The 26,909-nt window shown below is 46.6% G+C and overlaps 1 protein-coding gene and 1 long non-coding RNA gene across 4 annotated transcripts in view; one reads left to right on the forward strand and one right to left on the reverse strand.

The window, feature by feature from the left end:
- Nucleotides 1-26,909, reverse strand: part of brf1a (BRF1 RNA polymerase III transcription initiation factor subunit a) — a 72,796-nt gene that overhangs the window by 17,091 nt on the left and 28,796 nt on the right. For all 3 annotated transcript variants that reach the window (XM_034577457.1, XM_034577460.1, XM_034577458.1), the window contains exons 13-16: nucleotides 14,048-14,109; nucleotides 13,187-13,268; nucleotides 12,998-13,053; nucleotides 11,439-11,704 (exon numbers count right to left, since the gene is read on the reverse strand). In XM_034577457.1, the coding sequence (XP_034433348.1) occupies nucleotides 11,439-11,704; nucleotides 12,998-13,053; nucleotides 13,187-13,268; nucleotides 14,048-14,109 (466 nt within the window). The remainder of the gene's footprint in view (nucleotides 1-11,438; nucleotides 11,705-12,997; nucleotides 13,054-13,186; nucleotides 13,269-14,047; nucleotides 14,110-26,909) is intronic.
- Nucleotides 6-3,780, forward strand: LOC117756769. The gene is made up of 3 exons (XR_004612854.1): nucleotides 6-128; nucleotides 474-478; nucleotides 3,769-3,780. It is a non-coding gene; the product is annotated as an uncharacterized LOC117756769 (long non-coding RNA).

Consider the following 26,909-nt stretch of genomic DNA (forward strand, 5'->3'; position numbering starts at 1 on the left):
CGTGTTGACGGACGTGAAACTGGAAGAACGCAAATATCCCAGGATGAAGACGTAGAAGACGAAGACGTCAACTTGGAAAGACGAGGAGATTCCAGAGGTTTTGGTGATGAGGGCCGACGCCGGAGTTTGTATTTTTGAAGTTTGAAGTATAAATTATTGTACTGCACTTTTTATTCTGTGTCCTCAGTCAACAGCCGGAGACAAACTGCATCCCCAGTAACTGGCTTTAAGCTTTGTAAGGTGTTGTTTTCTAAGAAGGTCACAGTTTCCCCTCCCTCCGTTCCCCCTCTTCACTTCTTCACCTCCGTTAAAAGGTCACAGTTCTTCACTTTATCTCTGCTCGTCTCGCCCTGTGTCCTTCACCTCGAAGAGGAGGTCGCAGCTCCCTCTTCCTCGCTCGGCCTGTTTTTCCACCTCTTGAACTTCTATAAAAAAAACTCATCGAGTCTCTTTCTTTCTGCACCTCCTCACAGATCAGGTCAACTTCTCGCTCTGATGTTGAACCGCTGACGCTCGACATGTTTTTCATGATGAAAGTTACATTTATTTAAGTTGAGGTGAAAATAAACTAAAGTAAAATAAACGTGTTTGTTTAGCAGTGAAAGTATATGAATCATTAACTCACAGTTTAGAAGAAACTGTTGTGTAGTTGTACAGAGATTTAGTTCATTCATGTATTTTTTATATTCATGTAAAAGTATTGGTGAGTGATAAATGAATATGATAAAGACAATGAGTTGTTATAAATTAATTAAGAGTCTGTATATTCTCCTGGAACAATGGAGGTTAAGTAAGGTTTTATACGACTGTAATTTAAAGATGTTTTCTCTATAAAAATGTGTATTTTCTGTATAAATTATTCTATATTCTACTTTTCTAAACTTCTCAGACTTGGAGCTGGTTCTGTTCTGTCGTAGAAACGCGACTGAGATGAAAAACAACTTGAGTGACGAGCTCCGCTGTGATCACAAATAATCTGGGATCAGTTTTATCTCGACACATTTGAATGATGAGCCCGACTCAGAAATATTGTTGACGTCAAACGCAAAGAGTTTCTTTTGCAAAACATAAGTATACAGAACTTTTAAGAAGAAACTTATGAGAACTGCTTCACAAAATGTACATGCACTCGACCAATCACGAGTCAGTCTCAGCTGTCAATCACCTCTTCGTTATATCATCAAATAACTAAAACCAAACTTATCAGAATCATAAACAGACCTAAAACTAACGAGAATGACAGAAACCATCTTCAAGGAAAATGTCATTTGATGTGTACTTTGATGTTATGGTTTGGCTCATGTCCCATCTGTTAACATGGAGAAGGACGGGGTTTATGACCAACTGCAGCCACCAGGAGGCAGACAACCAATATCTAGTCTCAGGTTTCAAGCGTCTGTTCACTATTCTAAAATCACACAGAGTAAATAAAAATCCTTGACGGACTGAAATCATAGAACAACAATCAAGTGTCTGAAACGCAGCAGCTTGTTTGCAAACGGGTCAAATGGGAAGATGTCGTAAAAACCCACAACATCACACAACAACACTGGACCAGTCGTCACTTCCTCCTCTCTCTCCTTCTACATCCTGTCTGTTTACCTTTGTTTACCTCTGGGATTGTTGTCGCTGGTGTTTACTGATCCACCAGCGAGCGACTCCAACACCGTGCACGGTCGTTTACAGGTTGATGACGAAGTGAAGCCTCGAGCCTCAGTGCTAATTAAACTGACAAATTGAAAATATGTGGTTTTCTTCCTTCTAACTAACCTTTTCTCTTCATCTCTTATGTGTCTTTTTAGTGTTTATTGAACATTTTCTCTACTTTCTCTCCCGTTCAACCCTTTTCACCCACGACATGTTTCAGATGACACAAGCCTTTCCTCCTCCTCCTCCTCCTCCTCCTCCCGTCCTCCCTCTCTTCAATCCACTCACTCGTCCGTTTGACGTGTTTAACAGCAACAAAAACACTTTCCGTTCATCTCCTCCTCGCGCCACTTCCTCCCCTCGGTCATGTTCTCTAACGCTTCACGACTCTCCGCTGGGCCATTCGTCCGTCTGCCCTCCAGACTGCGTACGAGGTCAGAGGAGGACGCCCTCGTGTTACCTGCAGACATCCAGGACATTTCCCCCTCACACACCAGCGAACCCACTCCTCCTCCCGTCCATTAATCTGTGTCCGTCCTGTCTCGCTCGCTCTCCTTTCACTCCCCCCCCCCCCCCCCCCCTCTCGTCTGTCTCACCCTCCCTCACCCTCCTCCGCTCATCCACTGCGCCACGACTCTCTCTGTTAGGCTATCAGTCTCTGCCGAGCTTAGCGGCTCGTTCCTAATCAGCTTACTGCCAATGAGACTAAGCCGGAGCTGAAAAGGCGATTGAGGGAGGCCGTTTAGCCGCTGGCTGACAACTGGCAATAGCTCGCGGGGGATGGTGTCAAAAAACTTAGCGGAGAAGGGGAGTAAAATATAAAAATGAAACTAATATATCATCTTGGGCTTTGAAAGAGAGCAGAGACCAACTTGAGAGTAAAGATAACGAGGGACAAAAGAGGCAGTATCTCCGTGTGCTTGTTAAGACGTCTCTCCTCGTGGCTCCGGGGGGGGGGGGGGGGGGGGAGTCTTCAGCTGCTAAGCTGCGCTTCGGCCCCGCGAGGCCGCGAACCACCAACAATACCATCAACTCTTCTAGTGTCAACATTTTGGGTTTGCTGGCTGGGCCTCTTTTTTTTTCTTTTCTTTTCTGTGGCTAAGCCGCGGATGAAAACTGGGATGTTTTCCAAACGGCCCAGTTTTACAGTTCGCCTTGAAACTGCAGCCCCGGCTCCCTCATTAGTTACAGTGTGAGGCGGCTGGAGAACAAAGGTTTGGCCGTTGAGGAGTGTTTGGACGGAGGGAGGCTGCGGAGAGAAAGCTGCTGCTGCTGTCCACAATCAGAGAGACGCTCTCGTTTCTCAGCACTTCACGAGATATGGGTTCATCTGAGGTGGGGAGGTGGGGAGGGGGGGGGGGGATTAAATATCGGAGCATCTCTCTGAATAAGAGCAGGGAGTTAAAGACCCGAATGTAAGTGTATGAGAAATGTGTTTCATTAGCATGTTCCCAGCAGAGGAGTGTTTCTGCAGGCGTGTTGGCCCCTGGCTTCTTCTTTCATGTGTGAACAAGCGCGTCATCACTGGAGCCTCGTTCACGTCACTGCACGACGACCAGTTTGTGTTTCATCGGATCTAAACGGACTGTAATTCTGTTTCTCTAGTGTCAGTCTATTATTAATACTGAAACAATTAGTGGATTAACGAGTCCGTCAACAGAAAGTTAATCTGCCAAAAAATGTGGTAATCAATTCATTATTTCAGCAACATTTGCAAACACGGGCTTAGTCAAGAGTCTGAAGAGTGAGGATTTACTTTTCTCAATTATACGGCACTGATAAATGAACATCTGTGTTTCCAGCTGTTGATCAACACATAATTGATTAATTGCAGATATGATCGTAAAAACTAAAATCTGCAGTTGTGATGTTCTCATTTGTTTAATGTGTATTTTTAAATCAGCTTTACATTTGTTCATTTGCTCTGATGTTGTTTTTGTCTGGTTTCTTTTTAACTTCCTCCTGCTCGGGGGACTACAGATGAAACACAACATGACATTGATGTTAATTAATACGTGTTGTGCCTCATTAATAAATCAATAAAGAATACGCAACCGTTTCTCCTCTGAACAGAGAAGACAACATTGATTTTTTTTTGCCACTTGGGGAAAACGCAACAAGCTGTAAACACCACACCGACAAACACTATGATCACTTTATACAGCTGATATGGTAAATGTGTCGGAAACAGGAGGATAATTCTCACATCCACCAGGTCAAGAGCAACAGCACGACTCATTTCTAACTTTCAACATCTAACTTTTAACTCTGTTTTTGGTCTCCTCCAGCTGCTGAGGGAAGTATCTGACTCTGAAGCTGCTAAAAACGAGTCTGTTGAATGTCTGAATCAGTTGCATCCGAATCATAAATCTGAAGAACGACTATCTCAGGATGAAAAACTGGATCCGTACACGCAGAAGACACCGACGAGTTTCAGAAATGTTCTGATGCTCATGAAATCGCTGAGACTGAAACAAACGAGGGTTGTGGGTTTTAAATCAAAAACAATGAATTTAAGGCTTCGTAGATCTGAGAGCAGCGTCTGGTGATTATCATCAGTTGTTTGTCTCGATGATCCACATTTTATTCACGGTCGATAAAGAGGAACAGGGACAAGGACGAGGACACTGTCCTCATTTTGAAGCTGTCTGGGGAAAAAGTGCTTATGCTTCATAAATAAAAGATTTTATGCTCCTTCAGTTTAAAAAGTACACGAACGGCTTTTAAAGAATAACAATTGTTGGAACCTTAATTCCTGAAAAGCTCTCATTTTCCACAAACAAGCTTTTAATCTCGTCAGCAGTGTGTGCCACCCACGTCACGAGGCCGGGGGGGGAGTCCCAGTGAGAGTGTGTGAGAGGGGGGGGGGGGTTGGGTGAGTTGGGCCTGGTAGCACCCATGAACACCCCCCCCCCGTCCGTTTGTCTGTCTGCAAACATCCACCGGCTCATTGGTCGCAGCAGAGGGGGGGGGGTACTTAGGGATCTGACGCTTAAGAGGGAGGGGCCGCAAACCACAGACAAATTACACACCCGCCCCTCACACAGCTGGTCACAAGGAAAAACATCCTCTTCCATCGAGCAGGAAAATGTGACGCAAACTGTCCCGACCTCCACGTTTCCCCTTCACACCTGGAACGAGGTTTGACAAGAGCTGCCCCCCCCCACACCCCACACCCCTCCGTCACTCAGTGTTTCCTGTTTCTGCAAAGTTTTTAAAAATAAAAACACGCAGGTGACTTCTTGACTCCTCCACAATGACACCTGCTCCAGTAAGCTGGAAAAACAAACTGGGAAGTGTTTCCTCCTGCCCCCTTCCTCCCTCTGGCAGAGGGCTGGACGAGCGGTGGCAACATCTGGCCGGGGAAACTGCTGACTTCTCCACTTTCTCCCTCGGCGCTGCATCGGTCTCTGGGACCCATTTACATTTTTGGAAAACAGACCAAAAACGGTCGCCTCCCACTGAGGGAAAAGAAAAAATGCCGTGAGGAATTCTCTCTTCTTTTCTTTTCTTTGTCCAAAAAAAACCTCCGGAATCAGACAAGTTCTCTACAAAAGAGACGGAGGGAGTGGAGGGAGAGGAGAGAAGCTTTGGACGGGAAAAGAACAGATGAAGGAGCAGAGGAGCGCAAAGTGACCGAGGGGAGGAAAAAATATCACTGGAGGGCAATTATCTGGGCTATTTCTGGAAGACTGCTTTTCCATCCTCCAGTAAGGATGGAGGGAACAGGGAGGGTCTGTTTGGCAGCTGGCTGGAGGAGGTGGAGAGGCAGGAGGAGGGGTGGGGGTGGGGGGGGGGGGGGGGGGTGGGGGGGTTGAAAGAGAGGAGGAGGAGGAGGAGGAGGAGGAGTGAATGAGTGCATGGGATGTCTGAACCTAAAACTGTCCGGTACAGTGAATCCAGAAGGGCCCCGCTGCTCCTGGAGGGCCGAGTGCAGAGGGATGAGGGAGGGAGGGACGAGGGAGGGATGAGGGAGGGATGAGGGAGGGATGAGGGAGGGAGGGACGAGGGAGGGATGAGGGAGGGATGAGGGAGGGATGAGGGTGACATTGAGAGACAAGATAGCAGAGGGAAAGAAAACAGAGACGAGGTTCGACAGAGACACAGAGTCTGCGGTGGTCACGTGAGCGTCGGCGTCAGTTTGCAGGAACGCAAATTTACTTTCTGAGCAAAAGCAAAACCGATAAAGACGATGCAGCGCCGACGAGGACAGAGATGAACGTCTGTCGTCTTACCGTCGGATCCCTGAGATGTTGTCACATAAAACCCAGAAGAAGATTTGCAACTAGAATAAAGTTTATTGGTCGCAGCAGAGGAGGGGGAGGGGGTACTTAAGGATTCAGTTTCTATGTTTGTGAATCACTGGTAATTTCCACCACTTCATAAACGGAGATGTTTGGAAACAATGACCCAGACGCCCGCTGACTTTTAAACATTTTTTTTTTTTTTTTAAATGCAGGTCAAATTCTGGAAAATGTGCAAACCCAATTCTCTAGACTTTTTCTGGAGATCACGTCTGAAAACATTAGTTTCTCGTTCGTAGTTTTTTCTGTAACCAAGCAACCAATTGCAGAGTCGACAATTAGCTTCCTGTTTACGTGAATGGTCCCGTGATAAGTGCTCGTGTGGACGGAGATGGTTTTGGTTTTAAAACGTCTTTCAAAAATGAAAGCGTATTAGTAAGTAGCCAAACTGTCAAATAAAAGCCCTGATTAAAATAAATGAGGATCTTTGTTTGAATCAGTTTCAAATTAAATGCCCGTTTCTATTTTGACCAAAGTTTGTGGAAAACATAAAAACACGTCACCGGTGGACGTCTCATTAAAACCGAACTGACGGAAGCCACAGAGTTCAGATACTTTATCTTCATTAGTTCAGCACCTTTTTCCGTTTCATGCATCTTCACTGGAAATCAGCCTCCAAACAGGACTTTCTCCAGACGCCTGTTAATTACTCCCTCAACTCCACGTTCCTCCACTCACCGAGTCCAGTCCAGTGCCCAGCAACATTGACTAATGGCAAAAGCTCTGCTCCCTGAAGGACGACGTAACGCAGAGCAGCAGCACATTACAATTAAAGCTCGACAGAAGAGAAGACACGCGAAGCAAAGCATGAGCTGCAGGAAGCCACAAAGGAAACGGCGAAGAAAAACCTCCGACCTTTAAAAACAATAACAAGTGGAGTTAAGATGTCAGCAGATCGGTAACGGCTCCGGCTTTCACCCGGTGCTGCGTTCTGTTTACTCAAAGTGGCCTCGTCAGGCTCGCTCCCACGTCCTCACACCGGTGGGTTTCAAGTCTTGCGATCGAACTCGTCTGAGGGAAGTGAAGCAAATTCACGCCACGTTTTGTAAAGTGCAAACACGTCAGCGGAGAGATCAAGAGACAAGATGTAAGAGACGAAAGGAAAACGACAGAGGGAGCAGAAGAAAGACAAGGAAGTCGTTAGTGAGTCGCCCAAAGCTCCAGTCGACCTGATGGTGCAGCGACAGGCCTGCAGCTCGGGGCTCCAGGCGTCTAACTGAGACACGGCGAGGATAGAGGACAAGCGGGAGGAGAGACGGATAATAAAAAACTAAGAGAGGAGGAAAAAGTGGGATGATGGAGAAAGTTGAGGACAGAGGCTGTCAGGAGGAGATGGAGGAGAAAGTGGGAGGAAATGGAGGGGAAAGAAGAGAGAGAGGAGGGAGGGAGGAATGGAAATAAGGCAGTGACGGAGAAAGTGAACGAGGATCTGACAGCAAAGAAAATGAAGAAAGAACGATTTTTATACGTATTCGGAGTCTGTGTTGTTCAGACAAATCAAGAACTTTAAAAGACACCACAGACTCTGAAGAGGTCGTTTCCTTCTGTATTCCGACCTTGACGATTGATCGTCCAATGGGAAACGTGGGTTAATATTTAATTTGTCTGAAAGTCAAGAAAACGGACAGTTTGACAACAGCAGTGGACGACCACAGCGCTGAGGGGCTGCCGGATTTGAGCCGCTCTAGTTGGCTAATGGCTGCTGCCGGAATGGCTGATCTCCTCCCTGGAAAGCCGACGCGCTCCATGAATGAACGACCATCTCCAGTCTCACGCCGTCCTCCTCGTCTCTGAAGAGCGGCGTCATCAGCACCAGCCCCGTGTTGTGTTTTTTTTTTAAGAATGGACGCCGTCTCCTGAAGCTTCCGGCCTGTTTGAATTTTTAAAAACACATTTCTCAGTGAACCATTGACGGTGATGTCTGATCTGAATCATTCATGCCACTCTGTCTTTCATTTTTCTTTCTTTTCCTGAATGGACGCTTGCTGCAACCATTAATCCCCCCCCCCAAAAAAAAAAATCGCTGAACTCTGCACTTTGTTACAAACAGTTTTGTCCACCCCGGCGGTTTGCAGCCATTAGGAGCCAGGAAATGCCCGAACGGCCTGAGCGAACAACAACATGGTGATAATCTCCCATTCTCTGCTGGCATGCCAGGGGCAGCATTGGAATGAAGCAAAATCTGAAGAAAGACAAAAAAAAACGTCTCAACCAGCGACCGTTGAGCGCAGAATGGCTCCTTTCAGCCGGCCGGTGGAGGAGCAGACCGTTGGTTCGGCCCCTGAAAAGGTTGTTGTGCTGGTTATTGAGAGAGAGGGGAGGCCTGGTGTCAGGGAGCCCTATGAAAGTGCAGGAGAAGGCCTGCTGACAGTGCAGCCATTGTGCCTTGTTTGGAGGCCTCGCTCAGGGGCTACACTGCCGCATTGTGCTGCTCCGGCCTCCCCTCCCTCTCCCGGCGGCTCCTCCAGGCTCCTGGCTGCCCCCGGTGCTTTGCTCAAGGGTTTGCTCTCGTAGATTCGGGGGTCTCGCTCTGCATCGGGCTCTCAGGACCAGCCCCGGAGCTTTTCCTCTTGTTCTATTCCACTTTTCCCTCCTTCTGTTGATGTTGTTGCTTTTATTATGTTCCCCTCTTCAGTGGCTCTTTGCAGGGACGTCTGATTGTCGAGGGGCCCCTGTTCAAACATGGCTCTCTGGAGCCTTTAGATACTGGAAGGAGAAAGAAGCTGTGGCTGCATCCCACATTGAGCTTTGAAATTGTTTTAGTATTTTCTGCCTTAGTTGGCATTATGGATATTTGAATGTTAATTTATTCTATTAAAACTCACAGATTAAATTGAATTTAAACTCGTGCAGTACCCGATGTAAACCTGCAGGTTGGGAACGGGCTGTTGTCCTGTGCTGATGCTCCGCAGCCTATTTCAGAAAGATTCTACAATAAACTGTCACTTGTTTATTGTTTGTGAGCAGAGCTTCTTATGAACAGTCTATGGTGCAGAGTGAAGTTAGAAAAACTTTGTGTTCATCCTACCTGGTTTATCTGCACTGGAGATTTAAGTTTGAATGATCTACTGAACTGGTGTCGGGAGTTCTGTTAAACAACCGACGCAATCTTCAGACCCAAGTGCACAACTTTTCAAAATAATAACTCAAGTCCATATAAAACGCTTTGCTTTAGGGAGGAGATCAAAGCCCCACGTCGTCACATCGTTACTGAGCCGTCGTTATTCAGTGTGTTTGAAACCATCCAGGATTCACTCTGAGAAAAGGTTTTCATTTAGTCGTGTGAGCTCTTACTTCACATCGTGCTCATCATCCTTACGACACTTGAACAGGGGGATGCATAGAAAACCCTCAGCAGGCACGAAGACGCTCTACTGAAGTGTCCTTGAGCAAGACATGACACTGTGGCTGCACCTCCAGCTTCACTGTGCCGGAGCTGACCTCCGACCTCCCTGAGGAGCAGCGAGAACATAAAAGGAACGATCGATAAAGTTTCACATTACCATGTTCTGGATGTGAAGTGGTTTATTGTGTCATACGTTGTGTCATCAATCATTCTGTCAGTGAAGGTGTGTGTTCTAATTGTTTCACATTTCCTCTTCTCTGTAATGACATGAAGTTCCAAATGGATATTTTGCAGGTTGTATGTTGAATAATAACCCGTCAGCCACAAACACATGATTACAAAAATAAACTGACGCACAAAGAGCTGCAACACGAGCTTCAGTGTCTTTTCAACGATATTCTGAGAAACGACAGCAGAGGTCGAACATCCAACACCGAGATTAAGAGTCACAGCTTAAATTATTATCCACACAATTCATTTAGAAAACAGCTTAGTTAGAATATATAAAAACTTGCTTTATTGAATTTCTGTCTTCCCGTTTTCCACTCTCACCGGCTTTGGTCTCAAATCTTACGTCTGCGTCGTGTTTGTTCTCTGGTTTTTATCTGTGTTTACATCCCGTCACTTTGTAGAGCGCCTCATAACCAACCCACTGTGTCAAAGAAACAACATTTTATTTGACTTGAGAAAGAAAGTGGCGCTAAAGAAGAATCCCGACTGCAGTAAACAGCAGACTTATCAAACTCCTTGGTGGGTCTGGAACAGAGTGCATCGTGGCAGGGCTCGGGACGGGGTTTACGAAGGCCCAGCAAACTGCTACCAGATGACTGGAGCTCAACTCACCACAAAACGAGGGAGGGGAGCGAGGGTGGAGGGTTTACATCCCCTTAATCACTGAACAGCTGCCTCTATAGGACTCCTATAAAGCTTCAAGATGGTTCCTAAAACCAACATTAACTGAAAGAGGTTTAAAAACAGAGCCATAGGAAACCAATTTCCCCCCCAACACCAAACAAACTGGGGGGGAAAAAGCCAGAGCTTTTCTGTGCAGTGCAGAAAACCCATTAAGTTCCTGTGAAAGGCTCCGTGCGGATCAGTCCTCTGAATGCATGTCATGAAAGGAAGAGGCAGAGCAACAGCCAGAGACAAATCCTGGCAGAGAAGGTGCATCTTGGGTAAAAAAAATTAAATAAAAGAGAGAAAATCCCACCGGAGTCTGTCCTCCTGTCGCAGGTGATTATTCCGGGCGACAGAAGAAGTGCTGCCTCATCGTTGTGGAATGAAACCAACGCCACATGCCAGAAAAAGAAGGGATTTGAACCGAGTGACAGAGGAGTAACGGCTGGTGACGCATCAGAGTGAACACGCTCGTCTCCCCTTTATTCACTCCAGCATCTGTTGTTTGCACTGAAGATTATTTAATGGTGAAACGACCCCACGGTTAAATTAAATATGGATTCATGTACTTCAGACGATGTTTATCAGGAGTCTACACATGGCAGACATGACAGCTGAGTGTTAATAAGAGGAGGGTACATTTACAATCTGAAATATAGAAGTATTTAAGATGATAGTCTGGACTATGTTTATATAATGAGATAGAATCCAGATAGAATTCTGTTTAATCAGAGGAAATGTCTTCAAGTGATGGTTTGAGCCGACCAACCAGTCAAGATGCAGGACATGTGGTCACAAGCCGTTCGGAGGCTTCATCTGAAGCAGCCGCGACTCGTCTGTCCCATTTTCGAAAGCTCCTTCAAACGCAGCCGACAAATGTGTCCTTCAGTTCCTGAGCCACACGAAGGCTCGATGCTTCGTGGTGCACGCGTGACAGAGCTAACGAGCTAACAAGCTAGCTATGTGGGGGGGCTGGGCTGCAGTAAGTGCAGTGGTTTGAAGTGGCCAACGATCAGGATGCAGCCCCCTGACTTCTCCCCGTTGAGTAATGGTCAGTTAAGTGTTTTTGCAGAAATTTATGACGTCCCAGTAAAGTTGACCTTCGAACCTTTTAGACCTAATGTCTGAAAATGTGTCATAATTAGCAGATTAACTCTTGAGCTGCGGCCGACAAACGTGTTTTTGCGACGTCAGATTGACTAAAGAGTTCGTGTAGGAAAGTAAAAAACATGCCTCCCACCAACCTTTTTCCCAGGGTGCTCAGCGGTGTGCTGAGGCTGAGTGGGGCTCGGGCAGGATTGCGGTTGCGTCCCGTCAGCTTGGCGGCAGACGGTTCCTTCTTCGGGGACTCGACCGTGCGAGCCGGGCTGGCGCCGGGTTTGATGTTGAGGTCCTTCAGGACGTCGTAGTTGATCTTGGACGAGATCTTCTTCTGCTCCAGCATCTTCTCGATGGCCTCGTCGGCGGTGTTCGCTCGGATCGGGGCCCGTTTCTTCGAAGGGCCTCTGGGCTGGAACACAGAAGTTTACAGTTAGACTTCTCGTCCTCAGGGTCCAAGCTGAAGCTTTTTGGATTAAAAACAAAGCCGACATCATCCCGGCTGTGACTGTGCAAACACCTCATTAGAAACAGGCCGTGCAGTCGACCTTTCTTCACTAAATTCACTCCAGATCCACTCAGCAGACGGTCAAACGTTATCTGGAAGCAATTTTTAGACTGTTTAGTTCCCAGCGGAGAGGAATTAGCCTGCTGGAAATTAGAGAGTAATTTCAGACCACCAACGGATCATGTCAGCGGGCAGATGCACAACAGAACCAATTCTGTGATCATCAATTTATCTGGATCCTGACCCCGGAGTGAGGTCACCACTCAGCTCCAGTTCTTCCACATTCATCCGGACCCGTCTGCGATTTAAAGCCACAGATCTGCAGTTTCCACACGTCTTAAATCTATGATAATTTATAAATCACGAGGGGACGCTCAATTCGTCGAGCGTAAACACAACGAGCGCGCTCTCTGTGTTGTTCATTTATTCACGCGTTTGTCGGTGATGTGACAGGCGGCTGCCGCTGCTGTCAGCGGGCTGCACGTCTCATTACGTCTCTGTTCCAGTGCCGTTAATCCAGCTAGTTAAAACCAGCCCGGCAGATGTTGGGTCTAACAAAGGGTCTGCGCCGAGCCAAGAAACCAGTAATGGGAAATGAGAGGGAACCAGTTTCACAGGAAACCGTCTGTCTGTCGGTCTTTATTCCACAGTCTGCTCGTCTCTGTGTCTGTCAAACCAGACTCTCCAGCTGTCCACTGCACTGTGACTGTCCAACTGTCCACTGCACTGTGACTCTTCAACTGTCCACTGCACTGTGACTGTCCAGCTGTCCACTGCACTGTGACTGTCCAACTGTCCACTGCACTGTGACTGTCCAACTGTCCACTGCACTGTGACTGTCCAACTGTCCACTGCACTGTGACTGTCCAACTGTCCACTGCGACTGTCCAACGCACTGTGACTGTCCAACTGTCCACTGCACTGTGACTGTCCAACTGTCCACTGCACTGTGACTGTCCAACTGTACTGTGACTCTCCAACTGTCCACTGTACTGTGACTGTCCAACTGTCCACTGCACTGTGACTGTCCAACTGTCCACTGCACTGTGACTGGAGGAGCAGATTTGGAGTAAATAACAGGTTGTATCCACAGGTTATAACCGTTGCTATTTGCACGTTCCTCATCCGACCTTCAGACCAAACTCCAACAAACCCGCCCTCCCTTATCTGCAGGTTTAAGTCTGACCCCGCTGTTACCTTCTTCTCTTTGTAGATCCCGAGCTCCTTCTCCTTCGCTATCTTCACCTCCTTTTCTGGAAAGAGAAACGAGGAACAGCCTGAGCACAGAAACTCAAGAGACAAAGACATCAACACAACACGGTAGAGTCACAACGATGAAAGTTAAATTCTGCCTTGAAACGGAATCACGTCACGTCCTGAAAGTACCTTTCTGCTCTTTGAGGTAGTCGGAGTTCTCTGCCATCCAGAGCGCCGTCTTGATTTTGATTTCTCTGTCATCCAGCAGGTACTGCAGAGCGGCAGAGGCAAGTTCAAACAGCTAACATCCCATAATACTGACAATGGGTTTAACATGTGACACGTGACAATATCTTTATAATCACACAGCATCATGAAGACATTTATAATATCCAACTATCCATCAGGTTGAGAGGTGTCAGTGGCTCATTGGAATAAATGGTAATAACATATTACATATTTTATTGTTAATGTATTTATTGATGTAAATATACAGTAAACATTATGAAATAACTGAAATATTGTCATTTAGAACAAAGTCAATACACATTGAACGACACCGAACTGTCGAGCTCTTTGGAAACCAAAGAAATAAAGAAATACGACCTCACGTTGTTTAAATCACATCTAGACACCGACTCAGAAACCTTCGTCCATCAAAGTTTACAGATTAGGTTCGATTTGCTGCAGATATAAATTGAAATCAATTTTGAAATCTTCGGGATAATTTCCCAGCTCCTTGATCAGAAGCTGAAATTCTCCTCGTCCCCGACGGCTTCTCCGGATCAGATGGACCCAATGTTTTCTTTGTCTTTTCTTCAGACGTGAGAGTTCCACAAAATCACAGCTCGACTTATCCTACTTGGTTTGTGTGAAGGTTTAATAAAATGTAAACGAAAACTCAGCGTGCAAAGAAGCAGGCGCGTGTTTATAAGATCTGATCTGCACGAGAAGAAGGTTCCTTTCTGCTGAGCTGAGAGGAACATGAACATTGTAGAAGGTGCGTGTGTGTGCAGATGGAATGAGGCTCATTAAACAGCAGGTACGTACCAGCTCTATCTCGCTGTCATCTATCCCACTCAGGTCCAGCTCCCCGCTGTCAGCGGCGCCATCTGTCACAGAGACAAAAATCAGGGCGGACACACTTAGGAAATTTGCTGTGATGCACATTTTTCACGGCAGCTTCCACGTCCCAGAGGACTCAAACAGGAAACAGCTGCTGGCCGACGGAACAACACCGTCCACATCCCGCTCGCATCTCATCCTCGTGCAGCATCTTCCATCGCAGGTTAATCAGCAAATAAAATGCACTGCGACCGCCTGATAACACGTTAATAGGCTTAACTCGCGCTCCAGTGGATCTACCTTAACACACTTTCTTTTCAATTACGATATGCTCTCTAGATTGTGGCCCCGCTTTATTTCAGAAACAGAAATGCTGAAACGACAATTTGCATTTTACACACTGCGACGCTGGCGTTGGGATTCTCTCGCTTCTACCTGCGTCTTTCTGCGATGGAGCCGATTGCAGCAGAGAAACAAGAGACATTTTAAACACACCGATAAAAGAAAGACACTTTTAAAAACGTCCCCAGGAGAGCGCACGGTTCAATTATGGAAGAGAAAGGCTCAGACACAATCCGACTGACTTTGATAAAGGAAACAAAACATGTTAAGTCTTTCACAGGATTTGACAGTGGGAGAAAAGCATCAATAGAGATTCACTCCACAGATCCTGCCTTGATTAGCTGTCGGGGAACAAAGTGCGACTCCTCTCTGGCTGCAGACAAACATCTGACAGTCAATCAAAGTGGCAAAGATGGAGAAAGAGTTTTTTTAAAGAGGCAGCGAGCAGCAGGTTTCATAGGAGTCGTTTAACTTCTGTCAGCTTTCTGCCTTTGACGTGTTCCCAGGGTCCCTCCTTCCTCCAGTTCAAACTCCCAACAGGGCGGCAGCTTCAAAGCCGCGGCACCTGAGTCCACAGGCAGCTTCCCTGCTTCATTAAGGAGCAGGTGCAGAGAGAGGGAGGGAGGAGAGGAGGAGGAACAGGCCCATCCTCCCACAGTGAAGGCTGCACAGTCGAGGTGAGATTATCTAGTCAGTCATTTGAGTTCAGCTTCCTTAAAAAGTCAAAACCGCTGCAGAGGGAAGAGACAGGTCAGCCGCTATCTGCCGGGCCCAGCCCTCTAAGAACTTCCTCTGCGTGAAGTGCGAGGGCGAGATAAGACGGAGACGAGCCCTGGGAGAGATCGGCGGCGCCGGGAGGCAGAGAGGCAGCGAGACTAAGAGCTGATAACACCGGTCCAACCCCGGGGGGGCGAGAGGGGGAGGGAGCAATTACCGAGATCTTATTCAGCCGCGGCTTTGATATATCTACACTCACTAATTTGATCAAAACCATAAAATCGCTCTTGGTGAGCGTGCAGAGGAATCTGCAGAATTTAGGTTCAGAGTTTAGATACGAGATTTTATTTCCACCTATTTTTGTCCTTTTAAAGATGAAACAGAGAGTGGAAGGCCCGAGAGGAAGAGGAGGAGGAGGAGGAAGAGGAGGAAGAGGAGGTCATGTGCAGTGGTATGATGTAATAAAGTACATTCACTTACATGTACCTGTACTTAGATTAATTTTTCTACTCCACCACCTGATTTCCTGTTTCATCTACAACAGTAAAATGTAAACTTTCTCACTGTTGCTGAGGTAAAACAAAGAACATGAAGAGAATCGATGATGACGAGCACCTCTTCATCATCTTCTCACGTTTCACAGGAAACACAATTAATCGATTTTTACCACATTAACTGATCATGAAAATGACCATTAGCTGCAGTTTGAGTTTATTAAGACGCTAACAGCCATGAAACGCTGATGAAGACCTGAACGACCTTCATCACAAGATCAACACATCTGGTTCCTCGTCCCACAATGCACCAGCGCGGCAGGTCACATTTATCTCAGTTGTGCCACGACTCTTTTTGTGCCGCTTCCCTTTAAAGCGGCGCCTTCGTTCGTCACGTCTTGTTCGCTCCTTCCTCAGGCGTCACAGTGAGGCAGCGGAGCGGCCGCCGCCTGAGAAGGTGCCAAGTTCAATTTCTTTAAGGCGAACAGAACACCGCCGGCCCGAGAACAAATCGAGTAAGAGACGGCGTAACACAAGTCTGATCGCTCTGCGGGGAAAGTACCGCCGCCGTGCCTGCGAGCTGTAAACTCCATCACCCTGTTGTCTCCTGGTCGTCACGGACGGGTAATCTGAAGCCACGTTTACCCATAATGCCTCGGAAATACCCTCCCTGTCGTCTCCCACACTACGCTGTGTCCCGGGTGGCGGCGACCTGTCTGATGTGGTCAGGAGAAGAAGTTGCTTCACTGCAGAGGCTCTCTAATACCAAAGAAGAAGAAGAAGAGAAAGGGGAGAACACAAAGAAGCTGAGAAAACGTGCCCTGCAGGAACCGGAGGTGAGCAGGTGAAGGAGACGGCCTTTTGAAGCCGGCGAGGGCGACGAGATCAAGAGATTTAAAAGAACAGAGAGGAGGGAGGATGGAGAGCTGGTGGGTGACGGATTCAACAGAGTGAAGTAAGAGATGCAGAGATATTAGAGAATAACGTCCTCGAATCACAGTTAAGCACCAAAACCATTAATTTAACTTTCTAACTGCGGCTCTGAGCCTCAAGTCACTGTTTCCTGCTGGAGATTCATTGTTTAATGATAATACTGTATTAGGGATTATTTTCTGTGGCGGATTAATCCACATTCAGAGGTCCAATGTTTACTTGTTTCACTTGAAGCATGTTTGGGTTTTTCTTAATCTTATAAATTAGCCTCTTATGACCAGTTGTAGGTCAGATTAATTTCAGCGTTCAACATTTACAAGTAACAGTTAAGACTCGGTTTAGATCGGACCTGGTGAAACAGACACAAACAGTTGGGGGTCGGGTTTCGATCTATTTTATATTTTTTGCACTGCACACGCCTGTAACTGGCAAAAACGTCCGGCTGGTGACGGGTTCGGACCCAAAAGACAGAAAGTCTGTTGGGTTCGGTTACTTTTTGGTTTCCTGGTTCTCACAGAAAACTCACAATACTCCGATCGGTTCCATGTTTCAGGCTTTTCGAGCGACTTGTGAAAGCCGCTAATGTTAAACTCTCCTAATGAAACTAAAGACTTTGAGTTAATTAACAATCAAACCATCAGACTATTAAGAAAAAACGTTTTTTTATGCCTTTTTAAAATGGGATTTGTTGACAACACGACAAATAGAATATCGGCCTCATCCTTCAAGAGAGACAGAAAAAAAACCGTTTAAATGATAGAAGAAGCTGCCGAAGAGATTCAGAGGAAACATGAGCGGCACGGGGGAGGGGGGGGGATAATGAGAAAAGAAGGCAGAGAAAGGAGAAAGAGGCTGAGCAGGAAAGATTAAGAGAGAAAGAATGAGGTAGGTCGGAGATTGAGAGACACAGGCTGATGGAGAAAAGCAGCAGGAGGGACGACATGGAGGAATGAGCCGGCGGCAGCTGAGAGACAAAGAGAGAAGACGTGAATGGAGGGAGACAGCAGGTAAAGACACAGACTGAAAGAAGGGAGGGCAGAGAAGAGGAAGAGGAAGAGTTGGGGCAGATGGGAGAGGGGGAAAGAGAGAGTGGGAGGTTTCAGGGAAGTTCACTGATCTCCTTCTAATCCCGAGCCCGGTTTCATTCGAGCGCCGGTGACAGAAAAGACGAGACGAGGGGAGAGCAGGAATGAAAAGGAGAGAAGTCACACAAGCCTCAGTCTGCTGACTCCTCCACACCGGCAGTCCTCCACCCCTCCGCTCCTCCACTCCTCCGCTCCTCCACCCCTCCACTCCTCCACTCCTCCGCCCCTCCGCTCCTCCACTCCTCCGCTCCTCCACTCCTCCGCTCCTCCGCTCCTCCACCCCTCCACCCCTCCGCTCCTCCACTCCTCCACTCCTCCGCCCCAAAACAAAGAGTGTGTGTGTGATGTGCAGGATGAATGAGGCTGTGTAGCCTCAGCGCTGAAGGATCACCAATCATCCTCACTTCAAACGGAGCTCACATTATCCCGACTCGCAGCTCTTGATGTCAGCAACAATCCCGATCCTCTCCCCGACACACAAAGCCCACCGAGCCGCGGGGCCACCGAGCCGCTGGGCCACAGGGCCGCAGGTAAAAGGTGGATGTCTGAATCTGTCAGGGGTCCGGATTTTTAAAAAATAAATAAAACAAGAGGCTTCTCAAAGGTAAATGCAGATGTTTTTGAAAGGAGTAGTTGATGTTTAATGATATAAACAAGAAGCTGTGCTGATGATTTGATAATTTTTTACGAATAATGAAAAGACAAAAACAAGTCTTAAAGGAGCAGATCAACATTTTGACAAGAACAGTACGTTTTCTTCCGTCGTCCACAGATTTTAAACAACATACAAGAACTTTGTATGATTTGAGAGAGGACGATTATAAAAATAAATACTAAATAAATGACATGATTCTTCTTGAGGACGATAAGTTTGGGAGAAAGAAGACGCATTTCTTCGTAGGGTATGATAAATGTAAGAACTTCTTTTTTCTGACAACTATTGTTTCACCACTGCGGCTTTATTTTGGTTCCTATTGTGTGTGTGTGTGTGTGTGTGTGTGTGTGTGTGTGTGTGTGTGTGTGTGACCCACTTTACAACAAGTACAACAATAGCAGGGTTTAGTTCTGTTCTTCTGCACGAAGCCAAAGCTCGGTTTGCTCTGACGCTACGAGCTGCAGCTTCCACACTCAGGAGCAAACTGAGGAATGTTTTACCTGCAGTGTTTATATTTGACTGGTCCAGGGTTTGAATCCCCGGTCAGTCCACTGCCTCAGACGCAAACACAGAAGAGAGCGTCCTCCCTGCAGTGGTATGAGGTAATAAGGCTCGGTGCCAGCTCTGCCCCGGAGACATAACCAGCCAGTCCGGGCAATAAATAGAGTGAGAGATTCTCGCTGACACGGGCGGCCCGGGCGAGCCCATTAAAACGTGACCTCGCCGACCTTGGAGGAGCGCAGAGCGAGCGTACGCCCACTCGACCACCTGCTCCTCCTCCTCAGGACACAAAGTGGGAGCGAGGAGGTGCGTAGACGAGGGAGCTGGTGGACGGTCCTGGAGGCGCAACGGTTCGCACACAAACGTGCGAGGAGTTGGACGAACTTCATTAAAAACACGTCCGGGGGTTTTCTACATTTTTCCTACTGTCAACAAATCCCATTTTAAAATTAAATTGTTTTTTCCTACGACTTGTAAACTGAACCGAACCTTAACCTCAGAGGTGTTGGTAGAATCTATCCAGACGATTAAAAACGATGAGAAATACTGGAAATTCTGTTGACGTTTCCATTTCATCTTCAATATTCAAGATTGTTGTTCTTTTGACATTTTCACCAATTAAGCCGGGAATAATTTATGACTCTTGACTGTGAGTCAACTGAGAGACATTATCGTCCCCCGCCCCGCCAAGTAATATCCATGCAAGTTGCTGCATCTTCATTTCTTGTTAAATCAAAGTATAAAGTGTAATTTGCAAGATAGTCAATAAAACTGCAGCTGTACACTTTCACTTTTCATGGAAAAACCTTGACAGTGCAAAATAAGAAATCACACCTCCAACGCATCACGCTGTTTGATCAGTGAAACGATGACGTCACAGCACAGACTCGTCCCTCAGGACAGAACCACACTGAACCGTCACTTTTGTTCCCATGTTGTGAATGATCTCAAATCAGCTGCAGTCGCTTGTCCTCTCGCGAAATACACACGAGTATTGACAGTGGCTGCTGTTCTCTGTTGAATATATTGAATTAATAAATGTTCTGTCAATCGGTCCTGCTTCAGGACTCGGCCTATTTTCCAAAACACAGATTTCACAGAGCAGGACGAATGAATCATCAGCAGCGAGCGACCGGACGGCGGAGGACGACTTTTGGAGAATGACGTCATGAGAACGCTGTCGTGGCCGGAGAATCAAACTTCTGAAATGTCAGACTGACGCCACCGGAACGTTTTCGCCAAATGCTGCCTTCGCCACGCGGATGATTCAGCGACTCTGCGGCTCCCGTGCTGCAAACCACTCACTCATCTGCATGACAAACATTTACAAACTTTCTATGGAAGTCATCAGAGGACGAGACGTCAAATCAAAAAGGAAGAGCCTGTGATCTCCTGCTGGAAACGCACTCTTCATGTTTCTTTGTGTTTCTGCTTCTGTGACGGATTCTTCCATGTTTGGTTTTAGTTGAAAAGAAGCAGGAGTCACGTCCCCGATTCAAAACAGACGAACCAACAGCGTTTACCTAAAAATATAACTGCAGCACTGGTTTGTTAGATTTCTGTTCATCAAAGGCATGTTCTGTCTGTTCAGACATGATCTCCATGAGCTGGTGTCTCCTCGTCTTTCCAGGTCGACGTCTTCGTCTTCTACGTGTCTGGCTCCTCTTCTTCATCCTGAGATATTTGGATTCTTCCAGTTTTTACCAGGGGGCTGCAGGAGAAGCTCAGGACAAGCTCCGCAGCAACTGACTTGGACATTTTCGTTATTGTCCGGACTTCAGCAGCTTCCCCAAAGTAAATTCCCCCCAAAACATTCTTCCTAAACTCTTCTCAACTCTTCTTGAGTCCAAAACGCTGCCTGACCAGAGTGGGACCCCTGATAGGAGAGGGGGGGGGGGAGGCGGTGGAATCAGCAGTGACGCAACAGCCAGCGGCGAGCGGCCTCCTGCCTTCGGCCGCCCGCTAAACGGTAGCTGTCATCTCCCGTCAGGCTGCAGCAGCGGCAGACGAGACGGCTGCTTCCCTTTCCCTCCTCGGGCCAGAAGACGCACATCATCTCCAATCACAGCTGGCTGCTGTGACGGGCCGCTGCAGCATCTCACCAGAGAGACAGGCTGCTAACTGCTGCTAACACACACACACACACACACACACACACACACACACACACACACACACACACACACACACACACACACACACACACACACACACACACACACACACACACACACACACACACACACACACTTCATATTCCACTCCTCACTGCTGCTGAGCTCGACCTGAGTCACTGAAGACGTTTGAGAGTTTTTCCTCTGAGAGAGAGAGCTTGAAATAAACAACTTATTTATTCTCGTTCTTCTTCCAATTACTTCCTCCCCTTCTCATTCTTCATTCTTCTTCCAGCTTTCTTACTTTCCTCTTTCAACTTCCTCTTCCTCCTTTTTTCCTTACTCGTCTTCTTCTTCCTTTTCCTCTTATTCCCCCTCCATATTCCTCCTATTTTTCTTCCATCTCCTTCTTCCTCCTCTCCTTCCATCTTGTTACTTCTCCTCCTCCCCTTATCTCTCTTTTTCCTTACTCATCTTCTTTCCCCCCTCCTCTTCTTCATCATCAAACTCCTCCACTTTATTCTATTTCCACTATTCCATCTTACTCCTCATCTTCCTTCTTCTTACTCGTCCTCTTCTCCTCCTCTTCCTCAGCGAGCCGTCTCCCTGTGCTGTCATCACCTCTCTCTCTCTCTCTCTCTCTCTCTCTCTCTCTCTCTCTCTCTCTCTCTCTCTGTCCATCATCTCGTTCTGTCACTCTCCTCCTCTGAGAGGTTGTGTCCATCCCACCATATGTGCTTCCACTGTACCGCCCCCGGCCCTGTAAACACCCCCCCTCTCTCTCTCTCAGCCGTCAGCTGTTCCAGCAGCGAACGAGCAAATGGACGAGTTAGTGAATGGATCAGCAGCATGAATTAATAACGAGGTTTTGACTAATTAAAGGGACAATACACTTGATTTTTTTACTGTCCCACAGCAGATGATGGCCACCGGTGTTAAACTGAACAACACCAGTAAAATCAAATATTTATAGATTCACGTCTCTCAAATCATGTCAACCCCCCCCCCCCACACACACACACACGTACTTTTGTATTAGGCTCTATACTTGTGAGGACCTTTATAGGACAAAGCTATTTTCAACTGACTCGGACATCAGGGTTCCACCTTCTGGAAGATTTCAGACTTCAGTGCATGTTTGAAAACAGCTAAAGACACTAAACCTTATTCTTAACACGAGAAGTGACTGATATTAAACTTCTCTATTTGATCGGCATCTGAAAATGTGAATTTTCAATCCAGTATTTAAGATAGTGACAGATTATCTCTCCCAGTAGTTTGGTCACAGATTATTTAATGTCCCTTGAACTGGAGGAGGACAAGTGTGTGACTGAGCTTTTCAAGCACCTCCTCACTTCAGTTTATTTTTACAGTTACACACACAAACAACTGAGATGTTTCCTTTACAACTCATTTCGTCACAGATTCAGCTTTTAACTGTTTCAACCTTCAAAACAGAGAAATTCAGCAGATGTGGTGCGATCGTTCTTTTAATGTCCGAGTGACGCGTCCTTTGTTTCTGGAATCTTTTATCAATGAATCTCAAAATCTGTCGAGAAGATTGTTGAACTGTTAATAAGGAAATAACACTAAATTGTAAGACATTATTTTGTAGGCTTGATGTATATTGGGAGACCAGTGAAGAATCCTTTTGCCTTTATGTTTGAAACCAGTGACCTCCTGGTTTGAAGGGCTGTCTCCTCCTCATTAGCATCTAAAAAACACAACACAAAGGAGCTTGTGGTTCTTTTTTCTGCTGAGGAGGTAGAATGTGGAGCTGCTGAAACAGAGGATGAGCCTTTGCATTTTCTTTCATCCCTGAACGACTCCTGAGTGGACACAGGGAGAGATGAGACAGATGCTGCTCATTTGAAAAGACAATAATTGACTCAGCAGAGCCGCTGTGAGAGCGCGGGTCTGTCAGCGAGCTTCCACCGCGCCCCGAGCTGCTGAGGGAAAGATTTACTGGAGTAATTGATGCGAGCGAGGAGGACGGACGGCAGAAAGCGTTTCAGGACAACAACTCGCAAAGTCCATTTCCTTCAATGCAGCCTCACACCTTGGAAATAGCTTCAGAAATAAGGTGTGAAACCGAGTTACACCCTAAAAAAATGAAGTGGATTCTTCAAAGAGCAAAAAGGCCGAGCTGAAAATCTGGACTTTCACACACCTCGCTCACAAATCGCTCCCCCCCCCCCCCCCCCCAGACGATCACAGGCAATAAAAACGGCAGAGTGGTTTGACAAGAGCCGGGGAGCCGTGCTCACTGAGGTAGTTAAGGTCAGGGCAAACGTCATTGATTGAACTAAGTGCTCCGCTGAAAACAGTGGGCCTCAATCAATGCTGCCTCTAATGGTGCGGGGCCGAGCTCCCAGAGGCCTCGGCCGCAGACGAGCGTCACATCCCGAGGTGCTGCAGGCATCGACCCTCTGCCGACACCGCCGGCCGCTCGCAGCTTCTCCTCTGACGGTACGAGTTCATGAAAACGCCGTGACTCAGACAGGCCGTCGATGAGGAAGTGGAGCACAACCGAGTGAAAAATGGAGAAAGAGAAAAGAGAAGAGCTTCGACTATTTCAGTGACGAAACTTTCACGTGGTTCGTAATCTCTGAAGATTTAAAACGTGAATATTCTGCTCACACATCTGTAACTAACCATGTTTATTACTTTCACTGAACAGAACGATCAGCGTCATTAATAAATCATCAGGTAATTATTGGGCCTCATTGAACTGAAGGAGACAGAGAGATTAAAGCTTCACCTGAGAGTCGATGAGGAGAGAGACATTCTACCTTCATTCATTAGTCTGACTCGATTACTAAAAGGGCCAATTAGTGTTAATATTTAAGTTTGCATCTTGAAAATCATCAATTTTCATCAAACTAGTGTTTGATGAAGTGTTTTCGGTGCAACAGGAAGAGAAGCGTCTCGTTCCGGGGCCGTGATCTGTAAAGTATCTGTGATAATAACAACAAGCTAACTGTCGTCTGGGTGGTTTGTTTTCCTTCTTGCTCTCATTTCCTCAGAGAATCCAAAATTACAGCCTCTTCCACTTCCTCGAGTGCCCTGCCCTCCACTAACAACACACACACACACACACACACACGCACACGCACACACTCAGATGAAAGACTCGGCCCTAATGACACGCTGCCCTGTCCACTTCAAACATTGAGCTTGAGGGAGGCCATGGTAACCCCCCCCCTCCCCCTCCATCCTGATCTCCACCACAATCAGCAGAAGCCTGAACCAAACCAGGACCGGCCTGAATCCACTGAACCTCCATCAGCAGCCAAACTCCAGAGAGAAACACAGAAACACAGAGGTCTGAGGACGTGGAGACACACAAAACCTGCAGAGCTGAATCTGGATCTTCTCCTGAAATCTTCCTGAGGGCCGTCGTGAGAAAGACAGTGACGAGGTTTCTAACACGACAGACTAGAGCTGGAAAATACAAACATCTCAGGATGAAAACGAGGAGCCGTGCACGTAGAAGACGAAGACATAAACTAGGAAAGACGATTCGTTTTGTGAGCTTTTGGTGAAGCCGGTGTCGATGTGCTATAAACACAAAACAGGATTTCTACGTCCTGCCTGCGACATCCTGCTGCTCTACAGACACACATCCCCTGAACGCTCTGGAGATTTCTCCTGCTGAGTTAATAACACAAACTCCAGAAAACCTTCGGACTGAACTATCCGGAGATTGTCCAGAGTTTGTGTCTGAAAACGTTACACAAACACACACACAATGACGTGAAGTGTAACCAGACACACAAACAGGGGCAGGAAGTATTTTTTTCATTTCACCGAATCTCAATAACTAAATCAGAATTACTCAAACCAGTCTGATTACAGAGAGTTTCAAAGAGGAAGGATGTGATATTTTTTAAATAACGTCCAACAGTCGAACCTTCAATCACCTCCACTTTTCATCTTTATGCCGATTCCGTCGTTCGTGGTGTCTCGTGTACGACGAGCCCCTCGGGGGAGGATGAGTCAAAGCAACGTCACTCGAAACAAAAATCTATTTCTAAAGGAAACCGAGACGAATTCCTAATTAACATAAAAGCCTGTGATTCACAGAGCGGTGCGTCATTAGAGTTCGACAGTTGTGGCTCGTTTCACTCTTAACCTCGTCATTTAGTGGACAGAGCATCTCTCTCATAAACCTTTGTGGCTGCACATCCACGAGTATCTGTGACATCCACATTAACATGTTTTAGTTTTAAAAAGCATACGCGTTGCTAGGGTTACGCTGCTGCTCACACTCCTTGAGGTTTGATTCGAGGTTTGATTTGAGAGTAACGTAGAATCGATCGATCACTTTCTCAATCCCTTCGTTCCGCCCTGTGCGATTTCCGTCCACTCAAAGCACTTTATTAAAAAAAATAAAGACCCAGGTCAATATTGGGTCGACACCAGGGGGCTGGGATTCAAACCCGCGACCTTTGAGTCACAGGATGTTGTCCAAAACACACAGCTGCTCCACCAACCTCCCCCTTCCCACACAGCACACTTCCCCTCCCACCCCTGGCCTCTCCCGACGCCCTGTCCTCCCACTCCGAGCCATAAAAACACAGGTTTCCTTCAGCAGGGCAGATGTGGCTGAGTGGCACCGTTACCACGCATCCATCAACGCCTCTGCACACCCAGATAAGGACGGGGGGGAGGGGGGGGGGAGCGGTGCTTACGCAGAACATCCCACTCATGCAATTAGTTTAATTATGGCCAATGAACGATGGGTCCCTGTTGTGGTTTTATTTGCACAACCGTTAATAAGTCACCCTGACAGAGGGCGTGTTTGTTTTTTCACTGCGGCTGAAACGTTCCGTCTGGTTTTGGTTCATTTGGGTTCACGGACATTTCAACAACAGCCTCTCAACTCAAAGGGCAAGTCCGTGGTTTGTATTTATGTATTTACACCAAAACCACCAATAAATAGATCCTGTGAGCGAGTACTGTGTGTGTATCCAAAAGCCTGATGCATGTTGTTGTCAAGAAACAGATTAAAAACAAATCGATGAACCAATGAGACGTGTTCCTGAGCTCGATTGGACCAGAGACCGAACAAGATGGATTTATTAGGCGGATGCTGATGTCGATATTAGGGAGTAAAACATTTCTAATACAGATTTATCCGTCAATATAGATGTTTAAAAAATGTCAATGACTCTTAAGACGTTGTTATCAAACCCTCATCATAAAGAAATGTTATTGAGGTTTGATATTTTACAGTTTACTCACGAAAAGAAAAAGAAAACACAACCACGTTTATAGAACTTGAATTACGAAATAAACTATTTATTCTTATGTAAATTATAAACCTAACATCAGCCTGGGTATATGGGACCTTAATATTTTTGTTTGTAGGCTTTCTGTAATATTCAGAATTCACTAGAAGATCCTGTTTACACATCAGACACTGAATGACCTTCACCGCAGGTACATTTCCTCATCTTCCTCACATTCCACCTCTCGACGCCTCCGATCCTCAGATCTCCGTCTTTTTATCCGTCCTCTGCTCCACATGCAAAACAGAAAGTCATCACCACCCAATTTTCTGCATATTTGTTTAGTCTTTACAAACAAGACTTTATATAAATACGCCTCCATCCCTGAGTCATATTCTGTTGTTTATTTATTCAGGCTCTTCTCTTATTGTGCCGTGTCTCATATCATCTTACGTATTCATTTATATTGTTCGTGTGTGTGTGGTAATCGTAGCGGTTTGTTTTAAATAGAGCTACATGAATAAAACTCTACTTCCTGACTTGTCATTTGACTCACGTGCCTGGTTTTGCCTGCAGTGATCATGAAGCATCAGTCGGGGCTGCGGTGACATTAACAGCTTCACGAACGTCCGTGTTGTCAGGTACAAACTGTCTCTTTACCAGAGAGGACACAGAGTGTTGTTTTGTTTTAAAGCCCTGAACGCGTCACGACTCGTCCGTCTGCCGATCCGACGAACGCACCTTTTCCCCCGGCGTCATCGACCGACGTCAG

This window comes from Hippoglossus hippoglossus, chromosome 22, assembly GCF_009819705.1.
Source record: "Hippoglossus hippoglossus isolate fHipHip1 chromosome 22, fHipHip1.pri, whole genome shotgun sequence".
Classification (NCBI taxonomy): Eukaryota; Metazoa; Chordata; class Actinopteri; order Pleuronectiformes; family Pleuronectidae; genus Hippoglossus; species Hippoglossus hippoglossus.